Source organism: Macrobrachium nipponense, chromosome 26 (genome assembly GCF_015104395.2).
Source record: "Macrobrachium nipponense isolate FS-2020 chromosome 26, ASM1510439v2, whole genome shotgun sequence".
NCBI classification, from domain to species: domain Eukaryota; kingdom Metazoa; phylum Arthropoda; class Malacostraca; order Decapoda; family Palaemonidae; genus Macrobrachium; species Macrobrachium nipponense.
Genome location: NC_087215.1, coordinates 75438274 through 75464266, shown reverse-complemented (window position 1 = coordinate 75464266; position 25993 = coordinate 75438274). Strand labels below are relative to the sequence as shown.

The window sequence follows — 25993 nt, the reverse complement described above, 5'->3', positions numbered from 1 at the left end:
GCTTTGACACCAGTGCGATCTCCTGCCAATCCTGGAAGAATAGGGACTTCGTAGCTGATCCTCGAGCCAAGAGGAGAAGTTTCTTCTCCATCTTTGAGCCGGGACTGTTACATCCCTATTATATGAAAGCACAAAAAGTAGTTGTAATTGTCGAACAAGTAACTGATGGAAGCTCTGTCTAGTGTGGCTGTGAAGAGTTGGGGAATGCTAGAATCAGGGACTTCGTGACTGATCCTCGTGCCAAGAGGAGAAGAATAATTTCTTCTTCATCTTCGAGCCAGGACTGTCACATCCATGTCAAAGTAGAAATGCCACAGCAGGTTGGGTCTCTTGATCTTGGCTGCAAGAGTACCATCAACAGCCTCACGCTTCCATCAAGCGTGATGACATCATAGCCAAAACCACTATCAAAATGGCGGTAGTCATGACGTGGCATCATTATATTACGCTTTCATTTTGGGAGCACACACTTATGGAGAAATGTGAATTTTCTTGTAGGATAAGCGACAGTGCTGTTGTGTGCTCCAGTTAAGTTTTGAATAATAAAGCTTAAGCAGTACTTTAGCTCGGTTGGCGTTTAGGTTGTCAACAGTCCAGTGGTAGCCTAGGTTGTGATAAGCATGTCGGCTGTAGAGCTATAAGGGCTGTAGAGTTGTAACGGCCATAGATCCATGACCCCCATGAGAGCTATAAAGGGCTTTGGAAGCATGACGACCATCAGAGCTATAATAGACATGAGTACTATGAAGCCCATGAGGAAATGAAGGTCATATGAATATGACGATTGTAAATAATATGATGGTCATAAGGAATACAACGGCCAGAAGGATCAGGACAGTTGTAGGAGGCAACTGTGTAAACAGTGCCGTGTGTACAAATAGTTCGAAAGGGTGCAGTGTTGCCAATTTAGACGGTCATAGGTGGCAACTGTGTAAACAGTGACGGACGTAGGAATCGTTCGTAAGGGCGCAGTGTTGCCAATTTAGATGAACTTGATGCATATGCCAATGCTTTTACAAACTATTTCCTTGAACTCTAGATGTCATAGTAATGCAATAATGATAAAATTGCTCTCATATTTGTATATAGGATGGCAAATAGATACGTTTTCTTACTGACTATTCGAGATCGAGCCGTCGGTGGCCATCAGAGATCAAAGATGCCACGGCCGTAGGGTCGGACAGCCATGACGCACCCGGACGTTTGTCAGCAGATAGGAGTGAGCTAGCGTCTTCTGTGGCTGAGCACAGTGCGTTAGAACCGGAGGAAGGAGAAAACCAAGAGTTTCTGGCTTCTTATGCGGAGGTGATTGATTTGATTCGTCAATTCAATAACCTTTCGGGGAGCACAGAGACACCTGCCAGTATGCTTCCTCCGGGGATTGACATGGTGTTTGGATTGAAAAAGGATACGAAGGTGTTGTATGAATTACCTTGTTCAAGTCATGCGGAGTCCGTTTTACAACACGAAAATGCACGGATTGCTGGAAGGCTGTGGATTCCTCTTAGTAATCGAATACAGCCTGTATGGTGGGAATTAACAGACTTTGGGTGGACCCCAGAAAACTTCAAACTTTTACAGGTAAGAAGAATTCCTTTGTTGGTGTAATCTGATTTGTTCCTATAAGAATATTGACCAAACGCTTCGACTCTTACACAAGTAGTCAAATTTAATCGAAAGATTGGTTCCTTAGAAGTGAAGTATACTGTAGAACCATTCTTCTTAATGAAACCGCATGAAAACTTATGTCGAAAGGAGGAGGTGAACTTCTTTCTTTCTCCACTTAAGGTAGCCAAGCCTAAGTAGGGCACTTGTAACTTAAGATGCTGTAGCCAAGCTAATTGAAAATTACCTTTTAGCCTAACAAGTAGTTAAATTCGTAGCCTATCCCAGCCAGTCCGAGTCTACTGCTACTATCTTAGTTAATCTGAGTAGAATTTCTTAGCTTAGACTGTCTGAACTAACTGGTTTGGGCATACATGTGCCAGCTTAGCCTAGATAATGGTTGCGGTTTTGGTTTTCGAACCTGCATTTACTATCTTAGATTAGTCTGAGTGGTACAGTTCTTAGTTAGCTTAGCCTAACTCATAGGTTAGTTCCGACATACCTTTCGGACATGTCAACGTAGCCTAACAGTGGGTTGATGACTTAGCATGGTCTGGCTACTTGAACATGCCTTTACTATCTTAGGTTGGGCGAAGTAGGTAGGTCATAAGTATAGCCGAGCATAGACTAGTGCCTAGGCTACCCATTTGGAACACTTTTACCACCTCAGCCTAAAAGGTTGTGGTTGTAGCCTAGCATGTATAGTTCAAACTTTCTTGAACGTCTTTACCCTAACCTAAGTTATTTAGTTTCTAGATTAAGCTAGTCTATACTAGCCTAGACTAGTTAGAATACTTCTCTGATGGACTTAGCCTAGCCTAAGTGATGGAGGAGTTAGCCTAGCCTAATTAGTGGAAGAGTTTACATAACCTAACCTAACCAAGCCAGTGTAAACCGGGTCTTGCCAACTTAAAATAAGTTAATCACTTCTTAATTGACTATACTTAGCCTGGTCCAAGTGGTTGTTGGCTAGATTAACCTAGCATCTGCAAATGGGTCTCTTCCATCCTGGCCTAGTTTCTATACTGAAGTCATGAACCTAACATAGAGGGTTCGAGCTTCAGTTGGCTGAAGCAAGTCATTAGAACCTCATCATATCTGGAAGGGGAAGGTGGGGAATTTCCCATTCTTCAAGAGTGAGGTGGGGTGAAGTGACGTTGGGTACAATTCTGGGGTAGGTTGCTTGAGAATAGCACCATGGTGGTTTCTGGCAATATAGGATTTCCCTTTGGAAGGTAGCATTTTGAACATTTGCCCGTATATTGTAAAGAGCATCGCATAAGGTGTTTCATGGTTGGAATGAGCCCTGTCCTGTTAACAGATTAATTTCTTGGACAGGAGGATAACTAGGACGTGTCTGAATAGAATATATTATCAGGACATTCCCTTGGGTTTTCCTATGGTATTGTCCGTATAATTGGAAAAGTTAAGTATATCTTAGTTTTTACAGGAACACTGAGCTGATTAATATCTCTCCTAGGGCTGACCTGAAGGATTGGATATTTTTTACATGTCTAGGAACCAATTGGTCACCTAGCAACAGGACCTGCAGCTTATTGTGGGATCCGAACTGCACTATACTGAGAAATTAATTTCTATCACCAGAAATAAATTCCTCTGATTCAGCGTTGGCTGAGCCGGGAGTCGGACCTCGTACCACCGGTTTGGCAGATGAGTATGCAAACCACTCGTCCAGAGAGGAACTCGTATAATTGAAAAACCATATAAGAGCTGTCTCGGGTCTTGCCCATCGAGAAGCCCGAGGTTTCCATTTGGGATACTGGGAACAACCTGGAGGTTACACAAACTCTATGTTCTACCGGTTCCTCCATGTCACAAATGGAAGCAGGGGTTCCAGTAATTGAGGAGGACCCAAGATGAGTGACTGATAAAGTTTATCTTAGAACAATCATCGCTACCAGGTTCGTGTGGGGAAGAAGCACCACCAATAGGTAGAATTAATATCTCAAGGTCTGGAGTTTGCCCAGTATCCCTTTTCGAACTAATAGTTTTAAGATTTTGGGTGTAGTGTCATCTCGGATGTAACATGACTCCAAAGTTCTTCGGCTCACATATACAGAATGACTCTTTGGCCGTGACTGCCTGTATAGGGGAGGTTTCTGTCCATTAAAGGCATTCTGTCAGTAGACAATGATCTTGTGGAGCGGTTGTCAAAACAGAGGGAAGTCTCTCTGTAATTACATGTATGGTGATACACATTGGACTGGTGATTGGGCATGTGAATATCACTTCAAACTGAGTAATCTTCAGATGATTCAGAAGCAGTGAACTGGCTGGGGGACATAAGAAACTCCGATCTGATAAGTGGAAACATACTCTGTATCAGAGTAGACTCGATAGATTACCACCAGGCACATACATCAGTCACGTTACAGGAAACTGACCGTGGATGGTGGTCTTCCTCTGACCGTGGTAGAGTGGGAGTACTTAATAGCCAGGTTTTTGACATAGACTCCAAAAGTAGTTGGGAATAACAGTTTCCAATTTGCCCCAGAATCCTGGATAATGAGTCAATGCAGCACAGGTCATGATGATAGATATATTTCTTAGTCATGCTCAGTATGGTGTGAGTTTGTGTAAGAGACCTTCGGGAGGGCCAGCTTTGACTTGTCAAAGTACTCAGTGGTTATAGAAAAAAACTACGTCACCTAGAACATAAAGGTGGTAGACATAAAGGAACAAGCCAAACAGAGGCGATCGGTCAAGCCTACTCCTTGTTGTCAAGTTGTACCAATGGGGTCAGATAGAATAGAAGGTCATCAGAAGAATACGTGCCTTCTGGCAATTAAGAACATATGTGTTAAAATGATCATGACAGTTGGTTTGTGACTGTATCGAAGCTCAACTTGAGCAATGTTAAGAAGGTGTCTGTCCGTTCATTGAAATTTGAGAGTGGTTCATTGTTATGACAAACCACTTTCAATTTCCTGTTTATAAATAAGGTTGCCCAGAGGTCCTTGGGCACAATTTCCTTGGGTCCTTTGGTGGCTGCTCAAATTGTGTAACTCATCCAGCACCCCTGGCGGGTCAGTTGGTATCTTGTCTAAGATGATGGTATGAATTTCTGTCTCCTTCTTTACTTCAGGCAGTAAGAAGAGAGTACCATCATAAGCTGGAACGGACAAGATACAGGTGAGAGTAGTAGCCATACTGTTGGGGTTAGTATCAGTAAAATACCTATCAGTAGCAGGACATTCCTCAATTTAGTAAGGGGGAGAGGAATGATAACAAACCTACATAAGTGGATGAATTGGTTTGTTAGAAGAACAGATCTTATCTTCCTCGGACGCAATAAACTATGACATTGTCTAGAATCCAGAAGTCTGACTCTGTGATTTTCATATATATCTTAGATTCTGAAATACTGGTCAGTTGTTTCGTAGAATGCTAGTATTCAGAAAACTGATCAAAGGTGGCAAACTCCAAGTTCGTTAATAGTACTTACCTCCCACCAAAAGTAAATCTATCCTAATGTTAAGACCGAAGGTTAGTTTCGTATATGAACAAATGACAAATTTTTAACCGCAATTTTTTTTTGTTTTTATTTTTTTTTTTTTTCATAAACTTCACAAACCTGAGGTCTTAACATAAAAAGGCCCACCTCTAACCACCCCTCTGTCAACTAACCTGGGTTGGAAGAATAACTAACGGGGTCATGAGTTAAGGCTAAGGCCCCACCGAATCCGTCGCAGCGCGTCTCGTGCGTCCAGCACGGCTATCCGTCTACAAGCATCTCCGTCTTCTGCGCGTGTGGCCCAACCAGACAAACGAGTGACGGTTATAAGACGGACAATTCAAACTTCAGCAGTACTTGCCGTTATGAAGGGAGAGCGCGTGGTTTTCCTCTGACTCGGTGCTGTCAACCAAATTAGAGCCGTTGAACAGTAGGAAAATCTGGACTTATGACATAACTTTAGATGAGGAAAGAGTGGAGAATATGCAAAACTCTTTCATAAGTTACAATAGCGTCCAGACAAGTTTTTTTTAATATTGTCGGATGCTGCCGAAAACCTTTGACTTAATTCACGAGGGCATTATATCTCGAATATCAAAATTTGATACCAATTACAGAAGATCCGTATCAACGTAAGAAACTTGTAGTAACTCTGAGGGAAGGATTACTGATTTCGAAATTAAAGTTGCACTTTATTTTATTTAATACAAAAATTAAGATATGTAGAATTATGTGTGAACTGAACACTTTGATACAGGAACTTCTGAAACAAAGATATTTACATAAATGTATCCATTAGAATATAATAAAAAAATACTTTAATCCTTTATCATAACCACAAATCATCACATTTGATTATAACTCAAAGTTGGGCAGGTGGTTCAAATGCAGGTGTTGTAGGTCTACCACAATTTCTTCCTTCATGCGGACCCCAGCTCGGAGACGCACATCCACGTGCGGCTAAAAACAAAATGTTTTGTTCCTTGCGTGTCCAGTCCGGTAACGCACCTGACGCCACGCACGCTCATGCGCCGTGTGGGGCCACTCGTGTTTGAACTATGACAGTTGATCGAAACGCACAAAACGCGTAGCCGTGTTGGACGCACGCGACGCGCCGTGACGGGATTCGGTGGGGCCTTATCCTAAAGAGGGGTATGTGGGTGGCTCCACATGTCTCGTGACCAAGCACAGATGCCAATAGTCCCTTGCGTACACAATTACTATTTTTAACTTTACCGGTTTCCAGCGGGCGCTGAGTATTTATCCTAATGTTAAGACCTCAGGTTTGTAAGTTATGAAAATTAATACAAATTGATTAAAAATTTGTCATTTTTATTTTATTACCACTAAAATAGTCTTGAGTATTATACTATTGTGAATATCAGTGCAGTACTTTAGCTATGAAACCAATGTCTTTCACATTTCTTTCAACTAAATACTTTCAAATACCCTTTTAAATCCAATCTGAATGTAGGTTAATCTAGAGGACAAGAAAAGTGTTCAGATGAATATTTTAGCAAGGCTAATTTAAGTAAATGTATGTTGTTCATTGTTTTATATAACATTAACTCGTAAGCTTTGGCATAAAAGTTGATGTTAGGTGAGAATCTCTCATAAGCAGGTTAAGCTATTAAAATCCCTCAAAGAAATTGTTTTATAGTAAATTTATAACTTAAAAACGTGTTTTGTACACATGATAAAAAATAGCTTTTTTTCCAATAGATAATCTCTGATCCTTTGAATAAGATGCCTAATTGACATAATTTCTCAGCTTCAATGTTTTTTCCCTCATATTTCTTTCTGCTCCATTTGGATTCTGCAGTGTTTACATGACAACATTTGTTTTTTATAGCGGATGCAGACGATGGAGAGACAGAAGACTTAGTTGTGTTGGATCCCACAGCTGTGGTGAGTGTGTAAGAATTTTTGTAAGCTAAGTGTTTCGGTTTTTGAGCTTTCCTAGGAATACAACATCTTAATACTTTTAAGTTTTATAATGTATAATGAACTAGAATCAGTTTGGTTTTCTTACCATCACACAGATTCTGCTTTTACAGTGCAGTAACAGAGGCAGACACAAATATCAAATGATAATGGAACTCTGATTGTAGAAATAGGTTGTTTGTTACATATTAGGTGTCACCTTGTTAGGGAAAGCTAATAAATCCAAATGGTAGTTGGGAGGTTATCTCAATAGCTTTTACCATAAAACTGAGAGAGCTGTATTGGTCGTCTGCCAGTCTTAGGCTCTCAGAAATTTGTTGGTGATGGGGTCTCATAAGAGATGCTACTTTTAACTTCCTGACATGCCGTGATGTTCGGCAAAGAAGGAAAGAGAGCCGTGATTGATATTTCAGTGTGAGCTGACAAACTGGACCAAAGGAGGTTGGCAAACTGTTCATGTTAAAGCAAAGGAAGATGTAGATATTAGTTCTTTGTGATGGTTGACATAATTTTTGTCAGTGTAAACTGTTGGATCATGTTTATATGTTAGATGATGGGGGAATGTGGTAAAATCGTGCTATTGTTGACAAGAGCAGATGGAATGAAGTAAAACTCCAGACTTGCAGCATAGAATAGGCGTATTTATATTATAAGTCACTGCTAGCCTGCAAAACCGCTTCCATATGAATAGAAATTGCTAGTACAGTAGGTTTTCTTTGTGATACATGATGAAAGCAGAACATTGAAATCCTCCAAATGTTGCCCAGTTCCCCTAGAACCACATAGTAATTCTTGTCTTCTTCTTGTCATTGACAGGATTAACCCTCTCATTGTGGTGAACAACAATACAGTAGTTGTTCAAGAATATATATGTATATTATCTGGCTGCGAAAGACAACTTTTCTTCACTTCATGTGAAAAAATACTCCCATTCTCCCTGATGAACCCGACATATTCGCACTGTTATTTCTGCCATATATTGCCAGTTTTTTCAACTAAGTAAAAACAGTGATGTTGATGAAAAGCCTGAGGTGCAGGCTATGAAAATTCAGTGCTACTTTGAGAGAAGACTGAGGGGTAACCTATACATAAATGGGGTTCAAGCTAGTCATGGGTATTCTTATGAGAAAATAACTCCAGATTCTTAATTCTACTGATATTTGGATGAATGTTTCTTCCTGAAGAGTGTAGCACATGTTAGATAAGAATTTTACACATTTAATTGACACTGTTTTCACGAGAGGATCTGCATTTAGTAAACTGGGTGTAGTTGTAGACTGGGTATGAAAGAGAAAGGTCTTCAGAGTTATGAACTTCCCTTCTTTATCACTTTATCTTTATCTTCCCATCATTATCACTCATCATAAATGTTGTTTCACTAGTTATCTTTGCAGTGGTAGAAGCTGTTAGATGAGTTCTCTCCTCTCGCATCTTTTTCACTAGTATTCAGTTAAATTCCAGTTTGATCCAGCTTGACACCTGTGCTTATTGTATGGCTTCTCGGGCCTTCCAACTAGTCTTTAGCCTCATATAGCTGACAGGTCTTCACCCCCTTCTCATATAATGTCCAAACCATCTCTGTCTTTTAAATTTGTCTTCTTTATCCTCTCATTCTTGGCAGATTCCTGATCACCATGTAAAGGGGCCCCAATCACAACGTACTTTCGGTTTTTCTCTTTGTATTACTTATTTGGATTAGTACATAGAATGTTTAATCAAGGAAAAGGGAACATCTCATGACAGCAATTTTCTCAGAGAGAACCCATAAATGACACACCATTTTCACAATACTTTGCAGTATTGTATGAACATTATTTTGTTGCACTATTTTATAATAGCATCTACCATTCCACACTCATTTTCTCTTGAGTGCAAGCCTTTTTTGACTAAATTCCGTAATTTTTAAATGAATTTCTTTATTAACAATAGTGAATGGATTGTTTTGAGCCAGTAATAAATATAGACTCCATTTTGGGACATTTTGAAATGATATTCCTGTAGGAAGTTAACCTAAAATTTTTACTTAATACTGGTGCATATTTCACCATAACTCCATCTCTTATCTACAGGCCACTTCATGGTCTTTAAATGCCCCCAGCTACTGCAGTGTTTCTTACAATCACATTTTCTTGGTTTTCACATGCCCCTATAGTACTGCAGTACCATTCTTCTTGTCTGTTAGTGTATTACACATGCACCATTTATACCATCAAATATCTTCCACATTTTTTGTTTGTTTGATGAGATGTTAACTGTTTTGTTGTTCCTTGATTGAGCCATACTTCAGAATTCCAAAAGCTGTTTGTTCATATGCGCAACAAACCTTCGGTCTTAACAATAGGATATTTTCCAAGTGCCAGCTGTTTACCTGTTAAAACAATCTGAGATTGTGAAGCCAGGAATATGTGAGGTCTGGCAATGCCTGCACGTACGAGGTGAAAGCTGGTCAGAGACCGCACAATCAACCTTGCGACACATCAGTCTTTTCTTAACTGCCTTGGGGAGTTGACGCTTATGCTTTGCTCTCCTTCCAAGTGGTTTTTTTCTGCCCGTGTTCTGTTTTTTTTCAATGTGTTGGAGTGTGTGTATTTGTTGGTATGGCTTCCCTTGGTCTTCACGGCGTCGTCAGTTACGGATCCGCATACAACTTGCAATAGGTGCAGAGCTAATATTTGTACGGTGACCAATCCCTGCCCGGAATGTCATGCCTGGCCTAAGTCACTGAGGAGGTTGTTTTATAGGAAGAAGGAACATCGCAGAGTTTCGTCTCTTCCCTATTTGGAGGGGTTTTCTTCACCTTGTCTGGGAGATTTGGCTGCTCCCTCTCCTTCGGTCACTCTCCCTGATGCTAACTCTGATGTTCCTGTGTCTCCTTCCTTTTCTTCCATTGATTCGTCAATGGAAGTATTTGGAGTGCCACAGGGTGATTTTATGTGTAATGTAGTCCCCTCTACCTTGGGTTCCAATTGTCTTCCTGGGAGAGAGGAGGCTGCCTCATCTCATTCCTTTATTTCAGATTCGGAGTCATCCAAAATGGCGGCGATCTGGGCGTCTCTTGGGCTATGGGGTTTCTTTCAGTTTTGTCTGTTTCATCATTTCCCCTATTATCTTTTTAATGTGATCTTATGCCACTGTCAGTATTCAGTTCTGTAACGATACAGTGTATTTTTAGGAACAGTGGCCTTTTGGACAGTATTACTGGATTTGCAGTTATGTCATAGGACTATTTTTATGGGTACTTGATATATATTGACTTTGGCACTTTCAAATTAGGTTTAATACAAATTGTTTGTTTGGCACCAAGCAGTCACTGAATGTACAATTTTAAAGTTAGTTCCTATTTAATTAAGGTAATGAGAAAGATATTGACCCAGCCAGTGCCAGTGTTCTAGTTTTAATAGATTTTCTTTCTTGGACATCAGAAGATGCTTTTGGTCTTGCTTGAATTCTATTGACATAGGAGTCTTTTCTTTGTGCACTACTTTGTGATAGTAATTGGAACCCTTGGATGAAGCTTTTTGTTTAGATCTTCCCCTGAAAGGGCCTCTGGCCATTGCTAATTTGAAACAGATCAGCAAGGTCCATAACCTCTCCAGAAAGGTATTCAATAAAGAAGAGAGCTTTTATAAGCCTGTCTTTTGACATTTATTCATGTCATAGGCCAAAATTAAGATCTGCTGTAGTACCCATCTAGAGTAATTTGACCTTACCTGGAGAGCAGTAAGTCATGTATGTGCTTTGTAAAGTATGTCCAGATTGCCTCTGTCTACAGGTTGCATCAGGACAGAAAAGTAATCTTTAAAGCATACAGTTACATAGCATATGACTGTCACATTGATTTTGTAAGAGGTTATGGATATTACTTTGGTTAAAATGTTAGGTGCCTGAAGTTACCACTCCTTTGGAAATAGTAGTTGTTCATATACGGAACAAACCTTCAGTCTTAACATTAGGATAATACTACCGCCAAGCTCGAAACCGATAGAATTAGAATTAAACCTGTGAAATCCAGGGACTATTGGCATCTATACCAGGTCACAGGGTATGCACTACCCAGAATGCCCTCTGCGTCCTGTGACCAGCCAGTTACTTTCCTACCGCCTTTAAGATAGGATGTGATTACTTTCTATCTGTTTTAAAGCCAGTTTTGTAGTTTGCCCGATTTTATTCATTTTCACTTTTTAAATTTCTTTTGCTGCGTGTTCTCAATGTGGGTGTGATCTGTAAGGTGTGTGTAAGTTGTGAGATGGAGATTTTTACTTCACCAACGGGAACTTCTTCCGGTTCTCGGAAGAGACAAAGGAAATGCCCTGGAGTGAGTGGGTTTCCTTGTTCATCCAGTGGTTTCTGCTTCAGTTGAGGTTCTAGAATCAGTTGATTCTTCATCCTCCTCATCATAGGTTTCCAGCATTTCATTGTATCACCTTACCTTTGAAAATTGGTCATTTTTCAACTCTTTGAGGATTCTTAGTAGTTAGTTGTACAGTTGCATGCCTCTTATTTTACTTCCTAATGTTTTTAACCTTAGGCATGTGACTCCTTGCTTCTTCACCTACAATTTTAGCTATGTGTACTTTAAAGTAATGGGTTTTTAATAAAAAAAATATAATTTATCAAAACCAAACTAAAAGTTTTTCATACAAATCCATTGCAGTATGTGTAGTTCTCACCCCCCAACTTTGCTTTCTCCTGGCAACCAAGTGTCAAGGCCACAAAAAGGGAGACAGTTAGGTAGTGTCTTTTATGTTGGTGTGAGGGGGTGGGGCCGCAATCCATTGCTCTTATTTGGTTAAATAGAAGATGGATTTGTTTGGGATTTCTTGGACTGCAAAATTGGGCTATAGTATAAGGTAATAGGTAAAAATAAAAAAAGAATATATTCATGAAAATAACTTGTTATTCTTTAATTTTTAGGATGTAGATCTCAACCATCGACGTATCGCCAAAATTGAAAATTTAGAGTCTCTAACTTGTGTGGAAAACTTATGTCTCCGTTGGAACCTCATAAAAAAAATTGAAAACCTGCATACTCTGACGATGCTCAAGGAACTTGAACTTTATGACAACCAGATCACAGTTATAGAAAATTTATCTGCACTGGTAAACCTCGAGTGAGTACTAAATATAAACAAATTTTATGGTTTATCAGCCAATTTAGATTAGCTCTGTTTACAAACAAATTTTTTATACAGTAATTTCTCCCTTAAATACACAAATAGGTCCAAAGAAGATAGCTAAAATAGAAGATGAACAATTCAGTACATTTCACTATCTTTAATTAGTGAATGTCTTTATGAAAAGTTTATAACTTAGGCTATAGAAAAAAGCTTTATGGCTCAAGCTATCTTGCCTAACATAAGCCTAATGGCATTAGTTTAATGTGACACAAGGATGGTATATGACAGTGGGACACAGTTTAATATATTCCTCACACACAACTTTTCTTGTGGTTAAAAGGATTAGCCAGAAAAACTCCCTTAATTTTGGCAAGATTGAGTTTTCTCACCAAATTTGTTAGCCTTCTAAATGCATGCTATGGATATGATGGTGAAACAGCTGATCTTTCAAGTTTTCTGAATGAGAAACTATAGCCACTTTTGTTGAGATTATCAACAAATCAGACAGTTGAATAATTGTTTCACAAATTGGAGTTCCAAAGTTATACTGTATTTACTGTATATATATGTATTATTAATCTTTGTGTAGTCCAATCACTTTGCCTATTTCTGCTGAGCTCCAACACCTAAACAGTGTCTGCATTGCACATTACATATTAGTGAATCAAATAGCTACTATTTAGCAAATCTGGATACTTTTTTTCATGAAGTAAGTCCTAAAGAGATGTTTTGTCAAATATAATTGGAAAACATGTTTAGCAACCTTAGTTTAATTTTTTTCCATATTATGTATAACTGCTGATTCAGAATGGGATTTTAGTGCATCCATATCTCTCTCTCTCTCCTCTCTCTCTCTCTCTCTCGATTCTCTTCTCTCTCCTCTCTCTCTCTCTCTCTCTGCTCTCTCTCTCCTCTCTCTCTCTCTCTCTCTCTCTCTCTCTCTCTCTCTCTCTTCATAAGTAGGCTTGTTTACCATGAACCAAAATTGATTAGATAAACTAAAAGTATTTTACCTGTATGAAAATCATCATTTTAGCACTATGATTTGTGAAATATTGACCTTAATTTGCACTGATGATCCCATTGACTACAAGTGAGAGAATCATTTGGTCAAATAAAGTTTCTGCAGCCTGCATGTTTACATGGTATAGTTGATTGATTTTTAAATATTTCAGTATTTTAATAAGAATCACGTAAACCAGTAACTGAAGGAATTTTCCCAAATTTGTATTTCCTTCCCAATTGTCTGATGACTTAGCTTATTAGGATAGCCAAGCTTACTCTTCCCATTCCACAGACATTCTCCTGTGTAAAGTATATAAAATGTTCTCAAGCGTTTTGTGCAATATTTTTCAACTCTTATCAGTCTCATTTACCTAAAATTGTTTATAATACCTTAGATTCACTTGGTGCTGTTATGTAAGAAAATACTACTATTCGTAAGTTTGGTAAGCCTTGAGATTCTTGAAATGTGGTTCTGTAGACTCATTAAACTACTTTATAATAATGAAATGAATAGATACACTGTTACATATATTTGCAACATTAAAACACATTTTCATTTTTTCATTTGATATTTCTGTAGATATTTCATAAGAAAGAACACTTCTTATTGCAATATACTCCCTGAACACCTGAATTAACCCCGGTCACTGACCAGCCTGAACAATATCCCCATAGATTTACCCACTAAGTTGGTAATTTTAACTGTCAGCGTTACCAACGCTGCTGGTAAGATCTAGTTAATGAGTTACCTGTGTTACTGTTGGCAACGCTGCTGCAAATACAGGTGGCCCACGGTTAGTGGCACAATCACTTGGCGTCGAATCAGTTTTACGGCGGTCGTCAAAAATATTAATTAAAAAATAAGGTATTTTTACGGGACAATTTTCAGCTAACAGCACCCCAAGCCCAGTTCTGTCTTAAGGAGTACATACATTTGTAGAAATACCTTTCAGACCATAGTAAAGGGTATGCAGATGATATTAAAAATTTTTATTGAGAGTTATTACATAGGTATTAGGGTAAACTATATGCCCGTGACGCTGTTCTATGCTGCTGTGTACCGCTCTTCCAAAAATATAGAGTGAAAAAAGTGCAAATGTAGCAGTCAATTTATAAATGTTCATGCTTTTATGTTTAAAATGTGTATGAAAGTGTATTGTGTGTAGGGTATTTTTATTTCTCTAGATAAATGTGATAGAGAGGCAGCTTTTGAAACTGCCCTCCATGTTATCAAAAAGGATGTTTTTTTATGTTCGTTCTTGTCCGCTGCTCCCTGCCACTCTTCCGAAAATATTGAGTTAAAAATGTGCAAATTTAGCGATCGTTGTGTCGATTTTATAAATGTTCATGCTTTTATGTTTAAAATGTGTATGAAAATATATGACCTACTATAGGGTATTTTTGTTTTTGTACATAAATATGATACTAAGGCAGCTTTTGTAACTGCTCTCCATGTTATCAGAGGATGTTTTTTTCATGTTCATTCTTGTCTGCCGCTGTTCTGAAAAATCCATTTACAAAGACTTCACATGCATATGTTTTATTAATTATGGAGCTAATTATAACTCATTTTGTTAATGAAACTTCAGCTATTTGTTATAAGTTTGTTCCGACACGGCATACAAACCTTCGGTCCTTTTACAATAGGAAGGTACTAGCGGCAGCTGGATAGGTCGTAAGCTTTCGAACAAGGGGTTCGGTAGTTAACTGCTTGTCCGACAGGCGCGCGCGCGCGACTGGGAGGTAAACAAATCACTTTTGCTTTCAGCCTCACAGCGAGTAGACGTGTGTGTTCGACGCTCTCTGCCCGCTTCTCGTCGTTTGCTTTCCCTGAGTATATGGTTGTGTTTGTGTATGAGTTATCATTGTAAGTACAATCATTTCCTCTTTATTAATCCAATTGTGAATTACTTGATCAATTATGGAATCTCCACGCCCCGCTACCCTCCGGAGATTGTGCCCGGGTACCGAAGGGCGTAAATGCGGTAAGTTCCGCTCGTTCCCTGAAATTGATCCACATATTTTGTGCGCTCGGTGTCGGGGCCGCGAATGTACCCGAGCCGAGCCCTGTGAAGTGTGTATGTCTTGGTCGGAGGCGCAGTGGGGCTTGTACGAAGGTAGGAAGAAGCGAAGGCCTGCAAAGGAGTCGTCGGAAAGCTCTCCAGCGACTCCTTTGGTTACGGACACTTCGTCTTCTTTCCTGCCGCCCGCTCAGCTCCCACGTTTGGCGCCTTCCCCTTCGGGGGGGGTTTCTAGGTCCTTCTCCTCACCCGATCTGTCGAGTGTGGAGGAGGGCGCGAGATACCCCGATGTTGAGTTGTACTCTGGGTCCTCTATCCGTTCGTCTACATCGCACGGACGGGTAGAGGATCCTGCTAATCACCCGACCTTTGCTTCCTCAGGTGCTGTTGCCGCGAAGGACGACCTCGGACAGGTGTGGGCATCGTTGGGTCTGCAGGGCGTGCCGAGTGTCCAGGGGCTGCTCTACCATCTCGCTGGCTCTGTGGCGGTCACGCATGCTACGGTGACGACCACCACCACGACCCTTTCAACTCCTGGCTATGCTTCACCTCCTCACCTGGTGTACACCCCGCACGCGGTCTCTGTTACACCAACAACATCGGTGCAGGAGCCAGTCGCCGTACCACAGGGGAGTGTGATGCCGCCGCCTGGGTTTGCCGTGCTGCCTCGACCGGACTTCGTGTGCCCGAAGAGCTCGCCCCTGGACCTCCCACCAGTACCTAGGATGTCTGTGCCGCTGGTCCGTCCACCTGGGCCGCCTGTACAGCCTGCCGTACCTGCCGTACCTGTCCAGCCGCTGTTCACGGACGTGATGTTGCCGACCACTGCTGCCGTTCCTGTATCTGTTCCTGCCGTCTCCACTGCTGTTCCTGTGATGCCTGCACCTGCTGACGTTGTTCCTGTTCGTGGCGCCGCTGCTCCCGATGCCGATCTGTTCGGACAGGTGCGTCCGGGCCCTGTTGCTTCGGCAACAGCAGCCCCGGCTCCGCCCTGGATGACAGATCTGACATAGGTCCTGAGGAAGCTGACGAAGAAGAAGAAGAAGAGGAGGAAGGTGTCGTCGTCGTCTTCATCGTCTTCTTCGTCGTCGTCTGCCGCCTCTTCCCCTTCTTCTTCTAAGGCTCCCCCGCCTAAGAAGAAGGTCGCCTCCTCCCCCCCTAAGAAGTCTCCTTCGGGAGCTTCTAAGGGCCCGTCTCGCTCCGGTGAGACGGGGGGTTCTTCCGCTGGTCACCCTGCTCCTTCGGGGGCAGGACCCGTCTCTTCTTCCGTAAGGAAGAAGACTACGGGGACCAGAGGAGTGCCGGCTAACACCGGCACTTCCTCGCCTGCTGTTAGTGGTTCGACCACGGCAGCAGGATCCGTCTCGGCCTCTCGTTCGCGAGAGGTACCGAGTGTACGGTCGCCTACCAGCGACCGTGCAGCTAGGAACCAGACCTCTGAGCCAGCTCAGCGTCAGGTTCACGGCACGGAGCGGAAGACTGGTGACAGCCGCTCACGCGACTCTCACCAGACCAGCTCTCGCTCTCGCGGCGAGCAGCTGGCTACCCGGGCTGACGTGACGGTCCACGACCGGCCACGGGCTGAGGCTGGGAAGAGGTCCCCCCGTTTATTCGCCGGCACCAGCCACGGCTGGTACCAGCGACGTGACGCGTCGTGAGGATACGCACCGGTCTCACCGTGACAGTGGAGCTCGCCGGTCGCCTGACCGTCACTCTCGCAGAGAGCGATCGGGTACGGCGACCAGCACCAGCTCTTCTGACACACGAGACCGGGGCCGCTGTTCTCAGTCCAGCCGTTCTCCACAGCGAGACGGCTCGACCAGGCCTGCAGCTCGATCGCCACCGCGGGTTGACGATCGCCTGCAGTCTTCCAAGCACTGGTTCTGCCAGCGAGCGAGGAGGGAGCGTTAGGTCTGCCTCTCCCATACCTTCAACCTCCTCGGGTTACACCGGGAGGGGCGAGGTATTGAGGAGTGATCGTGAGGGGTGCGCCCCTCAGGATCCCACCACGACGTCCTACGTACCAGGCACGGTTCTCGGACCGGCCAGGTCGTATGCACAAGTGGCTGGAGGAGACCGAGAGGGGTCTGTCGCTGTTCCCCCCCTCGAGGGGGGGAGGGTCTCGGGAGCTGCTCCTGTTCGAGGGACTGGACGGTCCTACTCCGCAGGATGCAGTCACTCCTGAGATTCAGAGGAACTTTGCCGAGGTAATTGCGCTGATTCGTCAGCACAACGACCTCGGGGAAGGATCGCCGCTCCCACCATCCGAGCCCACGTCCCGGCTCGAGTCGTTCTGGGGCCCGAAGAGGGAACCCAGACCGACGGTGGGTTTGCCGCGTTCTGAGCTTGCCGACTCAGTGCTGGACCAGGTAGAATCTCTTGTCTCCGGACAAGACGGTTCTCTCAAGTCTGGCAGGTCGAGCAAGCTGCTTCCACCTCCTCTGCTGCGACAGCGGCGTTTTTACGTGCCATCTGAGGACCCGATGCCGCCCAAACAGGTGAACCCGGAGTTAGCCAGGCTAACTCCGGGTGTGTCTCTGCAGCAGCTCCTGTCCGAGAACCTATGGTTCTCGCAGCAAGAGGCACTCGGCCTGGAATCCACTGCCATGGCAGCTTTCCAGGCTGTCTCCTGGATAGATCTGTGGTCCCTCACAGTATCTAAGGTCGCAGCCAACTCCGGGGGAATTTCTCCCGAAGATGACTCGGCCTTTAGGAGACTTTGCCAGTCTGGGGGAAGAGCCATCTCCTTCCTTGCCCACCAGACGGTGAACCTGTGGGCCAACCTGGTTCTCCGACGTAGGGACGCTGTCTTACTCGAGTTTCCAGGGCGGCTGGGCGTGAAGCGGCATTGGACTCCGCAACGGACCTTTACGGAGTTCCACGTCTCTCTTCCCAGGAGAGATGGTGGACGCTGCGGTGGACAGACGGCGCACTGACGACAGTGACCGTCTGGTTCACCAGGCAGTCTCGAAGGCTTCTGGGCAGCCTCGGACTGCGGCCAAGCCAAAGAGCTCGGCTAGCGCTTCCACGGTGGCTAAGACGGTAGTCGCGTCGAAGCCCCGGGGAAAGACTCTGTCTTCTTCGACTTCTACAAAGGGGAGCCGTAACCAGCCCTCCTCCCAGCCCTCCTTCTCCCGAGGAGGCTCTGGGAAGAAGTCGAAGAAAGGGGGGAAACGCTAGGGACGGCATTCCCCCTCACCTGCTGCCGGAAGTGGGGGGTGCCTGGCCAGCCATTGGGCAACTTGGCAGCGCTACGGCGCCGAGACCTGGATTGTAGATGTCCTTCGGGAGGGATATCTATTACCCTTCGAATCTCGGCCACCCCTCACCTCCAACCCGGTCCAACAGCAGTCGTACGTTCCAGGGTCATCGAAGGACGTAGTCATTGAGACGGGAGATCAAGACCATGCTGAGCAAGAGAGCTGTAGAAATCGTCACGGATCAGTCACCGGGCTTTTACAGTCGACTCTTCCTGGTGGAAAAGTCTACGGGAGGCTGGCACCCGGTGATAGATCTCTCTCCCCTGAACCGGTTCGTTCGCCAGACCCGGTTCACGATGGAGACGGCACGTTCCGTGCTCGACTCCATCAGGGAGAACGATTTCATGCATTCAGTGGACTTGAAGGATGCGCATTTCCAAATACCCATTCATCAGTCCTCCAGAAAGTACCTCCGCTTCATCCTCGACGGGACGGTGTACCAGTTCAGGGCACTTTGTTTCGGTCTCTCAACCGCCCCACAGGTGTTCACGCGAGTGTTCACTCTGGTGTCTGCTTGGGCCCATTCGCACGGGATACGTCTGATGAGGTATCTCGACGATTGGTTAGTCCTGGCGAGCTCCCGCTCGCAGTTGCTACAGGACAGGGATCGACTACTCGAGTTCTGTCGCGATCTGGGGATCGTTGTGAACTTCGAGAAGTCCGATCTCGAGCCCAAGCAGAGGATGAATTACCTGGGTATGCTGATCGACACGGTAGCAGGGCGAGTCTTCCCCGCAGACTCGCGGATCAGCAGATTCAGGGAGGCAGCCAACCAGTTCCTGTCTCGGCAGGAACAGGTAGCTCAGCGATGGCAAGTCGTGATCGGACACCTGTCGTCACTCGAGAAGTTAGTTCCTCACGGGCGTCTTCACCTGCGGTCTCTTCAGTGGAGACTAAAGGAGAGTTGGTCACAGGCGACGGATCCCCCAAGCTTTCCAGTGTCACTGACACCGGAGGTGAGGCAGGACCTAGCCTGGTGGCTGGACGACAGGAACCTCTTAAGAGGAGTGCCTCTGCGCACTCCCCCTCTGGACATGCAGCTGTTCTCAGACGCATCGACCGAGGGATGGGGCGCACACCTGGAGGAGTTGCTGACTTCAGGAGTGTGGGACGAGAACGACAAGCACCTTCACATCAATGTACTGGAACTCAAGGCAGCGTTCCTCGCTCTCCAAGAGTTCCAGGACCGCTTGATGGGACACTCAGTGGTGTTGATGTGCGACAACACCACGGTAGTGGCCTACGTCAACAAACAGGGGGGGCCTAGTGGTCTCTCCCGTTGTACCAGTTGACTCGGCAGGTGCACGAGTGGGCCGAGGCACTTTCAATAGAGCTGTCGGCACGCTACATTCCAGGGAAGAGGAATGTAGTAGCAGACACGCTCAGCCGTCGGGATCAGGTGATAGGGACCGAGTGGTCTCTACACCAGGACGTGGCGGAAAGGCTCTTCGACCTGTGGGGGCGACCAGTCGTGGATCTGTTCGCCACCCGGCACAACAGAAAGCTTCAGGTTTTCTTCTCAGCCGTGCCGGACCCATGGGCAGCTGCAGAGGACGCTCTTCAACACCCGTGGGACAACCTCTTCGCCTATGCCTTTCCCCCCGTTCAGCCTGAATCGCAAGGTGATCAGTCGAGCACTGGTCACCCCGAATCTCAGGATGTTCCTGGTGGCTCCCAAATGGCCACAGGCCATTTGGTATCCGGACCTGCTGGCTTCTTCTCTTCTCGCAGGAGAACCGAGAGAGATTCCCCTTGGCACAACCTTCTCGCCCAGCCACACGTCGAGCGGTACCACCGAGCAGTCCAGTCCCTACGACTTCACGGCTGGCTGTTATCCACCATCTCTTGCGAACGAGAGGCTTTTCTCGTAGCGCAGCAACAGAGATGGCTGGAAACGTCCGTCAGTCCTCTGCAGCTGTGTACCAGGGGAAGTGGGCCGTCTTCTGTGGTTGGTGTCGTAGACGGGGTCTATCTCCTCTCAGAGCCACTCTTCAGCAGGTAGCGGATTTCCTCGTGTTTCTTCGCCGAGAGAAGCTCCTCTCAGTCCCCACAGTCAAAGGATACAGAGCCGCCCCCTGGCTCTCGTCCTGAAACTGAGGGGATTGGACATCTCGAACTCGTTCGAGATCTCCTTGCTTATGAGGAGCTTCGAAAGGTCTTGCCCACCCAGGGAACTCAGGCCCCCTGCGTGGGATGTGACTCTCGTCCTTAGGAGTTTGACTCGAACACCGTTCGAGCCACTCCGAGAGTCGTCAGACAGGGATCTGACCCTCAAGACCCTCTTCTTGCTGGCCCTGGCATCGGCGAAGAGAGTAGGGGAACTTCATGGTCTTTCCTATGATGTACGACACTCCAGGGGATGGGGATCTGTGACGCTCGATTTCGTCCCGAACTTCGTTGCGAAGACTCAGAAACCGTCGGTCCCTGACGACAGGTTCGAGTCCTTCACGATTCCCTCCCTAATGGACTTCACCGATAATGATGCGGATGAGATGCTGCTTTGTCCTGTGAGGGCGCTACGGCGCTATCTGAAGAAAACTCGACACCTCAGGCCTGAGTGTCGACGCCTCTTCGTTAGCACCGGGGTAACCAAGAAAGAAGTATCCAAGAACACTCTTTCATTCTGGCTGCGTGAGGTCATCAGGAGGGCGTATGAGGCTGATGGTAGTGACGACATCCGTACGTCCCGTCCGAGAGCTCACGAAGTCAGAAGTATTGGCCCCTCGTTGGCGTTTCGTAAGAACTTCTCCGTGGCGCAGGTCCTGAAGGCAGGGGTCTGGTCTAACCAGACTACCTTTACGTCCTTCTACCTTCGGGATATTGCCCACAGGTCCTTGGATACCTTTTCCTTGGGACCCGTGGTGGCTGCTCAACAAGTTGTGTAGCTAACCCAGACCCTCGCAGGCTGAAACAGCATCGAGTCCTGGTGTGACTGTGTGGATGGATGTGTGAGTGAGTGAGTGACTGGCTTCCTCTTCCCATTTTTTCCTCCTCCTCTACCTGTGGGCAGAGGGCCACGGTCGTCACTACGCTGGATGAGGACGAGATGCAGGTAAGCTATATGACAGAGCCCCATCCTATCCCTTTCACTAGGGATAGGAGCAGAATATCCACCACTTCCTCCTACAAGGGGGGGGGGGGAAGTGGATGCCTACAAGAGACAAACCCATGACTTTATATTTGCTCCTGTACAGGAACAAGTTCTTACATTGCTGGTACGAAGAGATACGCTTGCCTCTCTCTTAGTACTCAGTCCAGAGGTCTGACCATTGATCCTGCGGTGCACACCCCGATCAATCGGACAGAGGCTTGGATCCCTCCCTCGCTCTTACGACCAGGGAGGCTTCCAAGGTTGGGCGAACACCAGTCTGTTCACAAAAGACTCAGATTCCACCCACCAAGAAGTGAGTCTTCCTATTGTAAAAGGACCGAAGGTTTGTATGTCGTGTCGGAACAAATGACAATTTGTCCAAAATTGCATTTTTCCTAACTATACAAACCTGAGGTTCTTTTACACATAGTCCCACCTCATGCCACCCCTCACTCTGCAGTTTTTGCTTGGGCCAAAAGCAAAAGTGATTTGTTTACCTCCCAGTCACGCGCGCGCGCCTGTCGGACAAGCAGTTAACTACCGAACCCCTTGTTCGAAAGCTTACGACCTATCCAGCTGCCGCTAGTACCTTCCTATTGTAAAAGGACCTCAGGTTTGTATAGTTAGGAAAAATGCAATTTTGGACAAATTGTCATTTTTGTGCTTTTATGTTTAAAATGTGTATGAAAAATGCATCACAGGGTATTTTTTTTATTTTTGTACATGAATATGATACAGTTGCAGTACGCATGTCCATTTGAAGTCTTTGTAACAGCCTTTCACATGATGAAGAGAATAGGTTGTTCAGTCGTGCCCGAATAATGAAATTTTAATGTATATCATTGAATCACATTTTTATAACAAATTATATTTACAATTGTTGCATAAATTGATTTTAAAAGACAAAACTTGCATTAATATTCATTCTTGCAACTCAGTCAGTTTTTTGCTTTGTTACACGAGCAAAATATTAAGGTACGACCGTAAGAGCTCGAGATACCGCTTCTACGTAGATGGCATAGTGACGAAAATTAAGATAAGCTAAGAAGAAAAAGTGAATATCCATCTTTTATATAAATCTTTTAAAAAGTTATAAATTACTTCACTGTATTCAATAATATTGTATGTATTCTCATATTATTGTATTATAAAATACTACTAACATAGCAGTCAATGTTTTGGCTTGGAAATGAGCTGATGGCGAATACGAGTTTGTTTTGCCATATTTAACTCAGTTCTAAAGTGAATTTTCTTGCTTCTAGTTAGCATAAATGAATATTTAGATACTTGACTTATATGAGAAAAGAGCATTTTTCCTTATACGTGTTTTTAGGTGGAAATATGACTTGAATGTCTCGTGATTGTGAACTAAATTGCTTTATTTTTTGTTTTGTTCATGAAACTTACCTGTCAGATATATATATAGCTGTATTTTTCCGAATCCGACAGAAATTTAAACACTTACGACACACGCAGTGGGAGTCAGGTGGTTAGTACCCATTCCCGCCGCTGGGAGGCGGGTATCAGGAACCATTCCCATTTTCTATTCATAATTTTTCTGTCGCCGGTGCTGTAAACAACGTTTGCAGCACCTCCGTCCAGATTTTGGAAACTTACTAGCTACTTGAGTATCCCTTTTGGTTTTTTCTTTGGTATCTGACTTGGATCGGTGGCTTGGCACACGTTGACTTTGGATTGATTTGCTTTTGGTATTGATTTTTCTTTGATCAAGATGTCAGGGTCTAGTTCAACTAGCGCTAGATTTTGTTCTATGTCCGAATGTAGAGGTAGGCTACTGAAAGCTTCAGTAGACCCACATTCTGTTTGTAAGGTTTGCAGGGGGAATGAATGTACGTTTGAAAGTCGTTGTAAGGAGTGTGAAAGATTAACAGAGTCTGAGTGGAAGGAGTATGAAACCTATCTTAAGAAACTTGAGCGAGATAGGTTAAGGAGGTCTTCCTCCAGGAGTGTTTCAGGTAGGCAAGATTTTAATGATTCTCCTGCTAACCCTCCTTCTGTAGTTTATGCTCCTACCCCTGTAGTATTGCCTCCGGCCCCTGAAGCAGTGTCGGTAGAAGGTAATACTTTATCGCTAATTCTTGAATCGATTCGTAACTTAGAATCAAAAGTGTTAGCTCTGGAGAGCAAAAGTGAAGAAAAGTGCAGTGAAAGTGCCCCTTGTGTAGTGGAGGGTGCGTCAGATTGGCCTCATTCCGCCTCTAGACCTAGACCTCTGCTTGACTCCCAGGTTACGGGGAGAGAGCATGTCGAAAGTCGAAGGAGGGTTACGAGGAACCCCCACCGATCTGGCGTGCCTTCGGCAGCTTCTGACGAACCTACCCAGACTGCCAAGGAGCGTGCGCGTGCACGTCTTCTCAAGGAGTGCTTTTCCTCTTCGGAAGCTTCCTCCCCGCGCAAGGGGTGGAGCTCTCATGCCGCTTCACGTCCGCTGAAAAGGACGGCTCGTGTTCGGGACGCTTCACGTCCAAGTTGTTCTCCGGAACTTTCCTCTTCGCCTGATAGTGTGTTTGCTCTTTTCCTCCACAGAAGAAGCGCAAGGATTCTTCGGAGGCGGAGTCTTTCCTAGATGATTCTTTCGAGCGCCGCAGTCGCTCTAAGGTGCGTGAAGTGGCGGTTCTTGGGAGTAGGAAGAAGGCGTCCCCTCGCCACTCGCCTGCTCGCAGGATCAGAAAAGGAGGCTTCACCTACAAGCAAGATTCTCCAGTCGCTTCAGCAGCAACTTCGAGATGTTATTTCTTCAAGAGAGACTGTTCCACGTCGCCGTAGAAAGGATGACAATCTTCCTGTGAAGGGGTCGAGGCATTCTCCCTCTCCCTCTCCTCGCTCGTCTCTCTCTCCGTTTGAGTCTCCCTCTAGAGTTCGTTCCGCTCCCCAGCAACTCTCTAGAGGAGGTGAGAAATTCGTTTCTCGCTCTCGAGAAGCGGTTGTATCCGCTACTACGAAACATGTAGATAGGAAGCGCGTTTCTTTAGATGCCGAGCGTTCTTCTGTGAAAGTCAAGCGCGCTTCAGTGGACGCCGAGCGTGATTCGGTGCAAGTTAAGCGCGCGCCAGTGGACGCTCGGCGCGCGCCAGTGGACGCCAGGTGTGCACCTGTAGCTGTCGAGCGCGCTTCAGTCGGCGCCAGAAGATTGGCATCGGACGCCAAGTGCGCGCCTACGGACGTCAGTTTTCCACCACCGCAAGCGCAAGTGGAAGCGGGAACTCTTCCTGTTCGCCGCTCTTTCTCTTTTGAGAAAGCTCGTGACTCTTCCTTTCTTCCTCCGACTTCTCCAGTGTCTGAAGAGGAAATTAGTGACGCTTTCGTCGAAGTGGACGAAGGACAGCAGTTGGCTCCAGTCTCGACGGACTACAAGGTTTTAACTCGTCTGCTACAGTCAGTCTTTGCAGACACTTTTCAGCCTGAAGCTCCACGTACTCCTCCCTCTCAGTTTTCGTCATCCAAAGCTACTAAGATCTCGGGCTTTGTGAAAATGAAGAAGTCGCTTTTTACGAAGCAAGCTTTTCGCAAGGTCCACGATTGGATGGAAAAGAGGAAAGCTTCAGGCAAGACTTCTTTCGCTTTACCACCTTCAAGACTTTGTGGCAAAGCTGGTATGTGGTACGAGACGGGAGAAAACGTCGGAGTTAAGCTTCCAGCCTCGGCTCAAGGAGACTTTGGTAGTATTGTGGATGCCGCCAGAAGATCTTTTCTGTCTTCTTCCAAAGTCTCTTGGATGCATAGTGAGCTAGATTTTCACCTTAAAGGCCTCTTCAGGACACTAGAGGTCTTTAATTTTCTTGACTGGTGCCTAGGAGTTTTGGATGCCAGGTCCAGGAGTTCTGATTCCATCAGTCTGGGGGAGCTGTCCAGTGTATTGTCTTGCATGGACAAGGCCGTCAGGGATGGTTCTGAGGAATTGGCTGCTCATTTCAGCACGGGACTGCTTAAGAAGAGCACTCTTTTGCAATTTTACCGCAAAGTCGGTCTCGCCAGCGCAAAAAGCGGATCTTCTTTTCGCGCCTTTCTCAGAACATCTCTTCCCCCAGTCTATGGTAAAGGACATAGCCGCCAGTCTCCAGGAGAAAGCAACCCAAGACCTTCTGGCGCAGTCTTCTAGGAAGCCTACAACTACTTCGTCTTCTGGGTCCTCTGCTTTGAAGAAATCGAAGCCCTTTCGATCTGCTTCTTCCTCAAAGCCAGCCCCTCGAGGAAGAGGCTCTTTCAGAGGCAAGACCCCCGCTCCTTCTAAGAGCAAGAAGTGAGAGGGAAGTCCTTCAGCCACCGGTAGGAGCCAGACTTCTACATTTCGTGAGAGCCTGGGAAGAGAGAGGTGCCGACGCTTGGTCTCTGGACATCGTCAAGAAGGGGTACAGAATTCCTTTCCTGAAGTTACCCCCGCTGTCTTCGACACCAAAGGATTTGTCTCCTTCGTATCAGGGAGAAAAACGGAAAGTGCTTCACGATCTACTAGA

General features: G+C 45.3%; 1 protein-coding gene across 1 annotated transcript in view; it reads left to right on the top strand.

Moving 5' to 3' along the window:
* LOC135200450 (protein phosphatase 1 regulatory subunit 7-like) overlaps nucleotides 1-25993 on the top strand; it is a gene marked incomplete in the record, with an annotated part of 93407 nt that overhangs the window by 48440 nt on the left and 18974 nt on the right. Inside the window, 2 exon segments of the mRNA XM_064229098.1 lie at nucleotides 6933-6988; nucleotides 11939-12135. Coding sequence (XP_064085168.1) covers nucleotides 6933-6988; nucleotides 11939-12135 — 253 coding nt within the window.